The 12500-nt window shown below is 49.0% G+C and overlaps 1 protein-coding gene across 1 annotated transcript in view; it reads left to right on the top strand.

Annotated features, from left to right (window-relative positions):
* The window catches only part of LOC139762961 (ribonucleoprotein PTB-binding 2-like), a 46246-nt gene that overhangs the window by 14878 nt on the left and 18868 nt on the right, over window positions 1-12500 (top strand). Inside the window, exon 2 of the mRNA XM_071688287.1 lies at window positions 2473-2758. Coding sequence (XP_071544388.1) covers window positions 2473-2758 — 286 coding nt within the window. The remainder of the gene's footprint in view (window positions 1-2472; window positions 2759-12500) is intronic.

Genomic DNA, 12500 nt, shown 5'->3' with positions numbered 1-12500 from the left:
TCATATAGTAACAGTGTGTGTGTTCATCTCCCCACACAGTGTGTGTATGTGGTGGTCATATAGTAACAGTGTGTTCATCACCCCACACAGTGTGTGTGTGGTGATCATATAGTAACAGTGTGTTCATCTCCCCACACAGGAGGTGCGGGACCTGCTCCCCACACAGTGTGTGGTGATCATATAGTAACAGTGTGTGTGTTCATCTCCCCACACAGGAGGTGCGGGACCTGCTCCCCACACAGTGTGTGGTGATCATATAGTAACAGGGTGTGTGTTCATCTCCCCACACAGGAGGTACGGGACCTGCTCCCCACAGTGTGTGTGATCATATAGTAACAGTGTGTGTGTTCATCTCCCCACACAGGAGGTGCGGGACCTGCTCCCCACACAGTGTGTGTGTGGTGATCATATAGTAACAGTGTGTTCATCTCCCCACACAGGAGGTGCGGGACCTGCTCCCCACACAGTGTGTGTGATCATATAGTAACAGTGTGTGTGTTCATCTCCCCACACAGGAGGTGCGGGACCTGCTCCCCACACAGTGTGTGGTGATCATATAGTAACAGGGTGTGTGTTCATCTCCCCACACAGGAGGTACGGGACCTGCTCCCCACAGTGTGTGTGATCATATAGTAACAGTGTGTGTATTCATCTCCCCACACAGGAGGTACGGGACCTGCTCCCCACACAGTGTGTGTGTGGTGACCATACAGTAACAGTGTGTGTGTTCATCTCCCCACACAGGAGGTGCGGGACCTGCTCCCCACACAGTGTGTGTGTTGTGATCATACAGTAACAGTGTGTTCATCTCCCCACACAGGAGGTACGGGACCTGCTCCCCACACATTGTGTGTGTGGTGATCATATAGTAACAGTGTGTTCATCTCCCCACACAGGAGGTGCGGGACCTGCTTCCCACACAGTGTGTGGTGATCATATAGTAAGAGTGTGTGTGTTCATCTCCCCACACAGGAGGTGCGGGACCTGCTCCCCACACAGTGTGTGGTGGTCATATAGTAAGAGTGTGTGTGTTCATCTCCCCACACAGGAGGTACGGGACCTGCTCCCCACACAGTGTGTGTGATCATATAGTAACAGTGTGTGTGTTCATCTCCCCACACAGGAGGTACGGGACCTGCTCCCCACACAGTGTGTGGTGATCATATAGTAAGAGTGTGTGTGTTCATCTCCCCACACAGGAGGTGCGGGACCTGCTCCCCACACAGTGTGTGTGATCATATAGTAACAGTGTGTGTGTTCATCTCCCCACACAGGAGGTGCGGGACCTGCTCCCCACACAGTGTGTGGTGATCATATAGTAACAGTGTGTGTGTTCATCTCCCCACACAGGAGGTGCGGGACCTGCTCCCCACACAGTGTGTGGTGATCATATAGTAAGAGTGTGTGTGTTCATCTCCCCACACAGGAGGTGCGGGACCTGCTCCCCACACAGTGTGTGTGATCATATAGTAACAGTGTGTGTGTTCATCTCCCCACACAGGAGGTGCGGGACCTGCTCCCCACACAGTGTGTGGTGATCATATAGTAAGAGTGTGTGTGTTCATCTCCCCACACAGGAGGTGCGGGACCTGCTCCCCACACAGTGTGTGGTGATCATATAGTAAGAGTGTGTGTGTTCATCTCCCCACACAGGAGGTGCGGGACCTGCTCCCCACACAGTGTGTGTGATCATATAGTAACAGTGTGTGTGTTCATCTCCCCACACAGGAGTTACGGGACCTGCTCCCCACACAGTGTGTGTGATCATATAGTAACAGTGTGTGTGTTCATCTCCCCACACAGGAGGTGCGGGACCTGCTTCCCACACAGTGTGTGTGATCATATAGTAACAGTGTGTGTGTTCATCTCCCCACACAGGAGGTGCGGGACCTGCTTCCCACACAGTGTGTGTGATCATATAGTAACAGTGTGTGTGTTCATCTCCCCACACAGGAGTTACGGGACCTGCTCCCCACACAGTGTGTGTGATCATATAGTAACAGTGTGTGTGTTCATCTCCCCACACAGGAGGTGCGGGACCTGCTTCCCACACAGTGTGTGTGATCATATAGTAAGAGTGTGTGTGTTCATCTCCCCACACAGGAGGTACGGGACCTGCTCCCCACACAGTGTGTGTGTGGTGATCATATAGTAATAGTGTGTTCATCTCCCCACACAGGAGGTACGGGACCTGCTCCCCACAGTGTGTTGTGATCATATAGTAACAGTGTGTTCATCTCCCCACACAGGAGGTACGGGACCTGCTCCCCACACAGTGTGTGGTGATCATATAGTAACAGTGTGTTCATCTCCCCACACAGGAGGTGCGGGACCTGCTCCCCACACAGTGTGTGTGATCATATAGTAACAGTGTGTGTGTTCATCTCCCCACACAGGAGGTGCGGGACCTGCTCCCCGCACAGTGTGTGGTGATCATATAGTAACAGTGTGTGTGTTCATCTCCCCACACAGGAGGTGCGGGACCTGCTCCGTGGTTACCTGGTGCACAGTGTTCAGCTACAACCCTCCAGTGGTAGCGCCCGGGTCCTGCTGGCCGAACCCGAGGTGCTGGAGACCTGGGCCAGGTCAAGCCACCACACGGTTAGGGGTCACAAGGTCACCATCTCCCCCTCGAACACTGAGGGGCTCCTGTGTCTGGCCAGACTCCCTACTGACTTCACGGAGGACGAGTTTGCCGGTTTGGTGGGGTCGCTGGGAGACGTCTCCTACTGCTTCCTCATGCGCTCAGAGAAAACGGGTACGTACCTCACTACTGAGTGAGAGAGAGAGAGAGAGAGAGAGAGAGAGAGAGAGAGAGAGAGAGAGAGAGAGAGAGAGTATATAATGATTGATGTGATGGGTGCTGTGGTGGGTTGCTGTAGTGGTGGTGATGTGGTTGGTTGCTGTGGTGGTGGTGGTGATGTGGTTGGTTGCTGTGGTGGTGGTGGTGATGTGGTTGGTTGCTGTGGTGGTGGTGGTGATGTGATTGGTTGCTGTGGTGGTGATGTGGTTGGTTGCTGTGGTGGTGATGATGTGGTTGCTTGCCGTGTTGGTGATGTGGTTGGTTGCTGTGGTGGTGGTGATGTGGTTGGTTGCTGTGGTGGTGATGTGGTTGGTTGCTGTGGTGGTGGTGATGTGGTTGGTTGCTGTGGTGGTGGTGATGTGGGTGGTTGCTGTGGTGGTGGTGATGAGGTTGGTTGCTGTGGTGGTGATGTGGTTGGTTGTTGTGGTGGTGATGTGATTGGTTGCTGTGGTGGTGGTGATGTGGTTGGTTGCTGTGGTGGTGGTGATGTGGTTGCTTGCCATGGTGGTGATGTGGTTGGTTGGTTGCTGTGGTGGTGGTGATGTGGTTGGTTGCTGTGGTGGTGATGTGGTTGGTTGCTGTTTTGGTGGTGATATGGTTGGTTGCTGTGGTGGTGATGTGGTTGGTTGCTGTGGTGGTGGTGATGTGGTTGGTTGCCGTGGTGGTGATGTGGTTGGTTGCTGTGGTGGTGGTGGTGATGTGGTTGGTTGCTGTGGTGGTGGTGATGTGGTTGGTTGCTGTGGTGGTGGTGATGTGGTTGGTTGCCGTGGTGGTGATGTGGTTGGTTGTTGTGGTGGTGATGTGGTTGGTTGCTGTGGTGGTGATGTGATTGATTGCTGTGGTGGTGATGTGGTTGGTTGCTGTGGTGGTGATGTGGTTGGTTGCTGTGGTGGTGATGTGATTGATTGCTGTGGTGGTGATGTGGTTGGTTGCTGTGGTGGTGATGTGGTTGGTTGCTGTGGTGGTGATGTGGTTGGTTGCTGTGGTGGTGATGTGATTGATTGCTGTGGTGGTGATGTGGTTGGTTGCTGTGGTGGTGATGTGATTGATTGCTGTGGTGGTGATGTGGTTGGTTGCTGTGGTGGTGATGTGGTTGGTTGCTGTGGTGGTGATGTGGTTGGTTGCTGTGGTGGTGATGTGGTTGGTTGCTGTGGTGGTGATGATGTGGTTGCTTGCCGTGGTGGTGATGTGGTTGGTTGGTTGCTGTGGTGGTGATGTGGTTGCTGCGGTGGTGGTGGTGATGTTGTTGGTTGCTGTGGTGGTGATGTGATTGGTTGCTGTGGTGGTGGTGATGTGGTTGGTTGCTGTGGTGGTGATGTGGTTGGTTGCTGTGGTGGTGATGTGGTTGGTTGCTGTGGTGGTGATGTGGTTGCTGCGGTGGTGGTGGTGATGTGGTTGGTTGCTGCGGTGGTGGTGGTGATGTGGTTGGTTGCTGCGGTGGTGGTGGTGATGTGGTTGGTTGCTGTGGTGGTGATGTGGTTGCTGCGGTGGTGGTGGTGATGTGATTGGTTGCTGTGGTGGTGGTGATGTGGTTGGTTGCTGCGGTGGTGGTGGTGGTGAGGTTGGTTGCTGTGGTGGTGGTGATGTGGTTGGTTGCTGCGGTGGTGGTGGTGATGTGGTTGGTTGCTGTGGTGGTGATGTGGTTGCTGCGGTGGTGGTGGTGAGGTTGGTTGCTGTGGTGGTGGTGATGTGGTTGGTTGCTGCGGTGGTGGTGGTGATGTGGTTGGTTGCTGCGGTGGTGGTGGTGATGTGGTTGGTTGCTGCGGTGGTGGTGGTGATGTGGTTGGTTGCTGTGGTGGTGATGTGGTTGCTGCGGTGGTGGTGGTGAGGTTGGTTGCGGTGGTGGTGGTGATGTGGTTGGTTGCTGCGGTGGTGGTGGTGGTGAGGTTGGTTGCTGTGGTGGTGGTGATGTGGTTGGTTGCTGTGGTGGAGGTGGTGGTGGTGGGGGGGGGGACAAGTGAGCGAGCTGTTCATTAAGATAAGGTGACGCTCCGGCAGGCTGGCCTGGTCGATGGTTCGACCAGATAAGATGGTTGCGTCTCCCAACACCCCCCCCCCCCCACCACCCACCCGCCCCCCCCGACCCTTCACACCCCTGTCAACATTCAACCAATGAGGCGAGCAGAAATGTTTTTAAGGACACAAGGGTTGAAACTTTCGTAGATACCTTAAATGATGTATGTGTAGATACCTTAAATGATGGATGTGTAGATACCTTAAATGATGTATGTGTAGATACCTTAAATGATGGATGTGTAGGTACCTTAAATGATGGATGTGTAGATACCTTAAATGATGTATGTGTAGATACCTTAAATGATGGATGTGTAGGTACCTTAAATGATGGATGTGTAGATACCTTAAATGATGTATGTGTAGATACCTTAAATGATGGATGTGTAGATACCTTAAATGATGTATGTGTAGATACCTTAAATGATGGATGTGTAGATACCTTAAATGATGGATGTGTAGATACCTTAAATGATGTATGTGTAGATACCTTAAATGATGGATGTGTAGATACCTTAAATGATGGATGTGTAGGTACCTTAAATGATGTATGTGTAGATACCTTAAATGATGGATGTGTAGATACCTTAAATGATGTATGTGTAGATACCTTAAATGATGGATGTGTAGATACCTTAAATGATGGATGTGCAGGTAGCTTAAATGATGGATGTGTAGGTACCTTAAATGGTGGATGTGTAGGGACCTTAAATGATGGATGTGTAGATGCCTTAAATGATGGATGTGTAGGTACCTTAAATGATGGATGTGTAGGTACCTTAAATGATGGATGTGTAGGTACCTTAAATGATGGATGTGTAGTTACCTTAAATGATGGATGTGTAGATGCCTTAAATGATGGATGTGTAGGTACCTTAAATGATGGATATGTAGGGACCTTAAATGATGGATGTGTAGGTACCTTAAATGATGGATGTGTAGATGCCTTAAATGATGGATGTGTTGATGCCTTAAATGATGGATGTGTAGATGCCTTAAATGATGGATGTGTAGATACCTTAAATGATGGATGTGTAGGTAGCTTAAATGATGGATGTGTAGGTACCTTAAAGGATGGATGTGTAGGGACCTTAAATGATGGATGTGTAGATGCCTTAAATGATGGATGTGTAGATGCCTTAAATGATGGATGTGTAGATGCCTTAAATGATGGATGTGTAGATACCTTAAATGATGGATGTGTAGGTAGCTTAAATGATGGATGTGTAGGTACCTTAAATGATGGATGTTTAGGGACCTTAAATGGTGGATGTGTAGATACCTTAAATGATGGATGTGTAGGTACCTTAAATGATGGATGTGTAGGTACCTTAAATGATGGATGTGTAGATGCCTTAAATGATGGATGTGTAGATGCCTTAAATGATGGATGTGTAGGTACCTTAAATGATGGATGTGTAGGTACCTTAAATGATGGATGTGTAGGTACCTTAAATGATGGATGTGTAGATGCCTTAAATGATGGATGTGTAGATGCCTTAAATGATGGATGTGTAGATACCTTAAATGATGGATGTGTAGGGACCTTAAATGATGGATGTGTAGGTACCTTAAATGATGGATGTGTAGATACCTTAAATGATGGATGTGTAAATACCTTAAATGATGGATGTGTAGGTAGCTTAAATGATGGATGTGTAGGTACCTTAAATGATGGATGTGTAGGGACCTTAAATGATGGATGTGTATGTACCTTAAATGATGGATGTGTAGGTACTTTAAATGATGGATGTGTAGGTACCTTAAATGATGGATGTGTAGGTATCTTAAATGATGTATGTGTAGGTACCTTAAATGATGGATATTAGGTACCTTAAATGATGGATGTGTAGGTACCTTAAGTGATGGATGTGTAGGTACCTTAAATGATGTATGTGTAGTTACCTTAAATGATGGATGTGTAGGTACCTTAAATGGTGGATGTGTAGGGACCTTAAATGATGGATGTGTAGGTACCTTAAATGATGGATGTGTAGGTACCTTAAATGATGGATGTGTAGGTACCTTAAATGATGGATGTGTAGTTACCTTAAATGATGGATGTGTAGATGCCTTAAATGATGGATGTGTAGGTACCTTAAATGATGGATGTGTAGGTACCTTGAATGATGGATGTGTAGGTACCTTAAGTGATGGATGTGTAGGTACCTTGAATGATGGATGTGTAGGTACCTTAAGTGATGGATGTGTAGATACCTTAAATGATGGATGTGTAGGTACCTTAAATGACGGATGTGTAGGTACCTTAAATGATGGATGTGTAGGTACCTTAAATCATAGTTTTCTTGCTTCATTCTGATTGGTCAGCTGTCTGTGTCACGTGTTCACGTTAACTACTCGTGCTGGTCGTTACACTTTAACTACCAGTTTGCTGATGATTAACACAGTGCTGGGTGTTGACCCCTTGTTACACCTGTTCCAGTGTAAATGAGTTCTAGTCAAGTCGTTAGCCTCCAATTGGTCGTTAACGTGGACTAACAGTTGCAGAGAATCCAGCTGTTACGGTCGCTTGTGACCACCTGCACCAGATGGTCATCAGTAGAAGGTCTGGGTAACCACCTGTTCATAACGACCGACCTCGTAATAGCGAACTGTCCACATAAAGTGACCACATGCCTGTTAGGCTCGTTGTTGTGGTTACCTCCTGATACCGGCAGACTCTCTGACGCTAACAGCCGTTCAAACTGAACCCCTGCTAACTATCAGTAAGATCGTTACGGGTCCTACTGGAGGCGGATGTATGGTGGGAATAAGATTTTTGAGCTATTGGTGCTTGAACATGCAGGAGGGTGAGAGGCGTGCACGGGATAGAGTAAATTGGAGCGATGTGGTATACCGGGGTTGACGTGCTGTCAATGGATTGAACCAGGGCATGTGAAGCGTCTGGGGTAAACCATGGAAAGTTGTGTGGGACCTGGATGTGGAAAGGGAGCTGTGGTTTCGGTGCATTATTACATGACAGCTAGAGACTGAGTGTGAACGAAAGGGCCTTTGTTGTCTGTATTCCTCGTCCGTTCTTGACGCTACCTCGCCAACTCGGGAAACGACAGACACATATGAAGAAGGGGTCTCTCTCTCTCTCTCTCTCTCTCTCTCTCTCTCTCTCTCTCTCTCTCTCTCTCTCTCTCTCTCTCTCTCTCTCTCTCTCCTGGCTGGTCATTCCCCCACATAACCTTGTTAGGTTATGAGCAGGCCCTCCCCCCCCCTTCCCTTCCTCCTCCCCAACCATATCCTACCATGAACACTGGTCGACTGGTAGATGGTCATCCTCATGTTGGTCGTCTGGTCGACTGGTAGTTGGTCATCCTCACGTTGGTCGACTGGTAGATGGTCATCCTCACGTTGGTCGTCTGGTCGACTGGTAGTTGGTCATCCTCATGTTGGTCGACTGGTAGATGGTCATCCTCACGTTGGTCGACTGGTAGATGGTCATCCTCACGTTGGTCGTCTGGTCGACTGGTAGTTGGTCATCCTCACGTTGGTCGACTGGTAGATGGTCATCCTCATGTTGGTCGACTGGTAGATGGTCATCCTCATGTTGGTCGTCTGGTCGACTGGTAGTTGGTCATCCTCACGTTGGTCGACTGGTAGATGGTCATCCTCACGTTGGTCGTCTGGTCGACTGGTAGTTGGTCATCCTCACGTTGGTCGACTGGTAGATGGTCATCCTCATGTTGGTCGACTGGTAGATGGTCATCCTCACGTTGGTCGTCTGGTCGACTGGTAGTTGGTCATCCTCACGTTGGTCGACTGGTAGATGGTCATCCTCATGTTGGTCGACTGGTAGATGGTCATCCTCATGTTGGTCGTCTGGTCGACTGGTAGTTGGTCATCCTCACGTTGGTCGACTGGTAGATGGTCATCCTCACGTTGGTCGTCTGGTCGACTGGTAGTTGGTCATCCTCACGTTGGTCGACTGGTAGATGGTCATCCTCACGTTGGTCGACTGGTAGATGGTCATCCTCATGTTGGTCGTCTGGTCGACTAGTAGTTGGTCATCCTCACGTTGGTCGACTGGTAGATGGTCATCCTCACGTTGGTCGTCTGGTCGACTGGTAGTTGGTCATCCTCATGTTGGTCGACTGGTAGATGGTCATCCTCACGTTGGTCGACTGGTAGATGGTCATCCTCACGTTCGTCGTCTGGTCGACTGGTAGTTGGTCATCCTCACGTTGGTCGACTGGTAGATGGTCATCCTCACGTTGTTCGTCTGGTCGACTGGTAGTTGGTCATCCTCACGTTGGTCGACTGGTAGATGGTCATCCTCACGTTGGTCGACTGGTCGACTGGTAGATGGTCGAGTGTGTGACATGGTTGATTGGAGATGCTGGTAGAACAGAAGAACAAGAGTTCCTCTTTGCATGGTTGTGGTTGTGGTTGTGTTTGTCTATCGTGTGTTGTGGGGGTTGTAGTTGTGGTGTATTGTGGGGTTGTAGTTGTGTGGTGTATTGTGGGGGTTGTAGTTGTGTGGTGTATTGTGGGGGTTGTAGTTGGGTGGTGTATTGTGGGGGTTGTAGTTGTGTGGTGTATTGTGGGGGTTGTAGTTGTGTGGTGTATTGTGGGGGTTGTAGTTGTGTGGTGTACTGTGGGGGTTGTAGTTGTGTGGTGTATTGTGGGGGTTGTAGTTGTGTGGTGTATTGTGGGGGTTGTAGTTGTGTGGTGTATTGTGGGGGTTATAGTTGTGTGGTGTATTGTGGGGGTTGTAGTTGTGTGGTGTATTGTGGGGGTTGTAGTTGTGTGGTGTATTGTGGGGTTTGTAGTTGTGTGGTGTATTGTGGGGGTTGTTGTGTGGTGTATTGTGGGGGTTGTAGTTGTGTGGTGTGTTGTGGGGGTTGTAGTTGTGTGGTGTATTATGGAGGTTGTAGTTGTGGTGTATTGTGGGGGTTGTAGTTGTGTGGTGTATTGTAGGGGTTGTAGTTGTGTGGTGTATTGTGGGGGTTGTAGTTTGTGGTGTATTGTGGGGGTTGTAGTTGTGTGGTGTATTGTGGGGGTTGTAGTTGTGTGGTGTATTGTGGGGTTGTAGTTGTGGTATTGTGGGGGTTGTTTGTGTGGTGTATTGTGGGGTTGTAGTTGTGGTGTTTGTGGGGTTGTAGTTGTGGTGTATTGTGGGGTTGTAGTTGTGTGGTGTTTGTGGGGTTGTAGTTGTGTGGTGTGTTGTAGGGGTTGTAGTTGTGTGGTGTATTGTGGGGGTTGTAGTTGTGGTGTATTGTGGGGGTTTTAGTTGTGGTGTATTGTGGGGGTTGTAGTTGTGTGGTGTATTGTGGGGGTTGTAGTTGTGGTGTATTGTGGGGGTTGTAGTTGTGGTGTATTGTGGGGGCTGTAGTTGTGGTGTATTGTGGGGGTTGTAATTGTGTGGTGTATTGTGGGGGTTGTAGTTGTGGTGTATTGTGGGGGTTGTAGTTGTGTGGTGTATTGTGGGGGTTGTAGTTGTGGTGTATTGTGGGGGTTGTAGTTGTGTGGTGTATTGTGGGGTTGTAGTTGTGGTGTATTGTGGGGGTTGTAGTTGTGTGGTGTATTGTGGGGGTTGTAGTTGTGGTGTATTGTGGGGGTTGTAGTTGTGTGGTGTATTGTGGGGGTTGTAGTTGTGGTTTATTGTGGGGGTTGTAGTTGTGTGGTGTATTGTGGGGGTTGTAGTTGTGGTGTATTGTGGGGGTTGTAGTTGTGTGGTTTATTGTGGGGGTTGTAGTTGTGTGGTGTATTGTGGGGGTTGTAGTTGGGTGGTGTATTGTGCGGGTTGTAGTTGCGTGATGTATTGTGGGGGTTGTAGTTGGGTGGTGTGTTGTGGATACTTATGTGTTGTGGGTCTTCTTGTGTTTAATGGTTGATTGCGTGACTACATGTTGTGTGTTGTAACTGTTGTATGTTGTAGCTGTTGTATGTTGTAACTATTGTATGCTGTAACAGTTGTATGCTGTAACAGTTGTATGTTGTAACTTGTAACTTGTATGTTGTAACTTGTATGTTGTATGTTGTAACTGTTGTAACTTGTATGTTGTAACTTGTAACTTGCATGTTGTAACTTGTATATTGTAGCAGTTCTATGTTGTAAGTGTTGTATGTTGTAGTGGTGAGAGGAGGTACAGTGCAGGAGTGTGTGTGTGTGGGGGTGTGTGGGGTGTGTGGGGGTGGGTGGGAGATAACCAAGTTACTAGTGTCTCCCCCACAACATTACCAACACACCACGTTTTCTGTGTGAGACGGTGGTCAACCCTGGCCACGAACAATGTATTTAAGTGTTGTTATTACAACCCAGAAGGGTTATGTGTAGTACAACACACACACACACACACACACACACACACACACACACACACACACACATACACACACACACCCACACACACACACACACACCCACACACACACACACACATACACACACACACACACACACACACACACACACACACACACACACACACACACATACACACACACACCCACACACACACACACATACACACACACACACATACACACACACACACACACACACACACACACACACACACACACACACACATACACTGTTTAATATAATGAAGAACCGAAAACCACTATTAATGATATATATACATTTGACAAGGTGTAGTGTGTATGATCAATTAGTGTTGTCCGTACAGGATTAGCATGTGGGATTAACAACAACAACAACAACAACAACAACAACGCTTTTTCTCTATCAAGATTAATTTTATATCAGACTGTAAACCAGTCAACCACGCCCCGTTTTCATTCGCACATTATTTATTTTTTTGGCAGCCACTTTGGATCATGGTATGCTGGGATATGTTAGGGTAGCCTAGGCTGCGCTAGGTACCTAGTGTTGGCTAGGACAGTGGTTAGCTAGGACAGCTTAGGCTAGGCTAGGTAGCTAGAATTGGCTAGGACAACCTAGGCTGGACTAGGGTTGGCTAGGACAGTGGTTAGCTAGGACAGCCTAGGCTGGGCTAGGTAGCTAGGGTTGGCTAGGACAGCCTAGGCTGGGCTAGGTAGCTAGGGTTGGCTAGGACAGCCTAGGCTGGGCTAGGTAGCTAGGGTTGGATAGGACAGCATAGGCTGGGCTAGTTAGCTAGGACAGCCTAGGCTGGGCTAGGTAGCTAGGGTTAGCTAGGACAGCCTAGGCTGGGCTAGGTAGCTAGGGTTAGCTAGAGCAGCCTAGGCTGGGCTAGGTAGCTAGGGTTGGCTAGGACAGCATAGGCTGGGCTAGGTAGCTATGGTTGGCTAGGACAGCCTAGGCTGGGCTAGGTAGCTAGGGTTGGCTAGGACAGCCTAGGTTGGGCTAGGTAGCTAGGTTTAGCTAGGACAGCCTAGGCTGGGCTAGGTAGCTAGGGTTGGCTAGGACAGCCTAGGCTGGGCTAGGTAGCTAGGGTTGGCTAGGACAGCCTAGGCTGGGCTAGGTAGCTAGGGTTGGCTAGGACAGCCTAGGTTGGGCTAGGTAGCCAGGGTTGGCTAGGACAGCATAGGCTGGGCTAGGTAGCTAGGGTTGGCTAGGACAGCCTAGGCTGTGCTAGGTAGCTAGGGTTAGCTAGGACAGCCTAGGCTGGGCTATAGATAAATCAAATTGTCGTGTGTCATCTCTGACCTGCTGACGTCATTGCGCACCCTTCAGCAGCAGGGTCGTGTTGCTTCCATAGTTGTCTACATCAAATGAGTTTGACCC

Source organism: Panulirus ornatus, chromosome 45 (genome assembly GCF_036320965.1).
Source record: "Panulirus ornatus isolate Po-2019 chromosome 45, ASM3632096v1, whole genome shotgun sequence".
Taxonomy (NCBI): Eukaryota; Metazoa; Arthropoda; class Malacostraca; order Decapoda; family Palinuridae; genus Panulirus; species Panulirus ornatus.
This window is presented reverse-complemented; position numbering and strand designations above follow the sequence as displayed.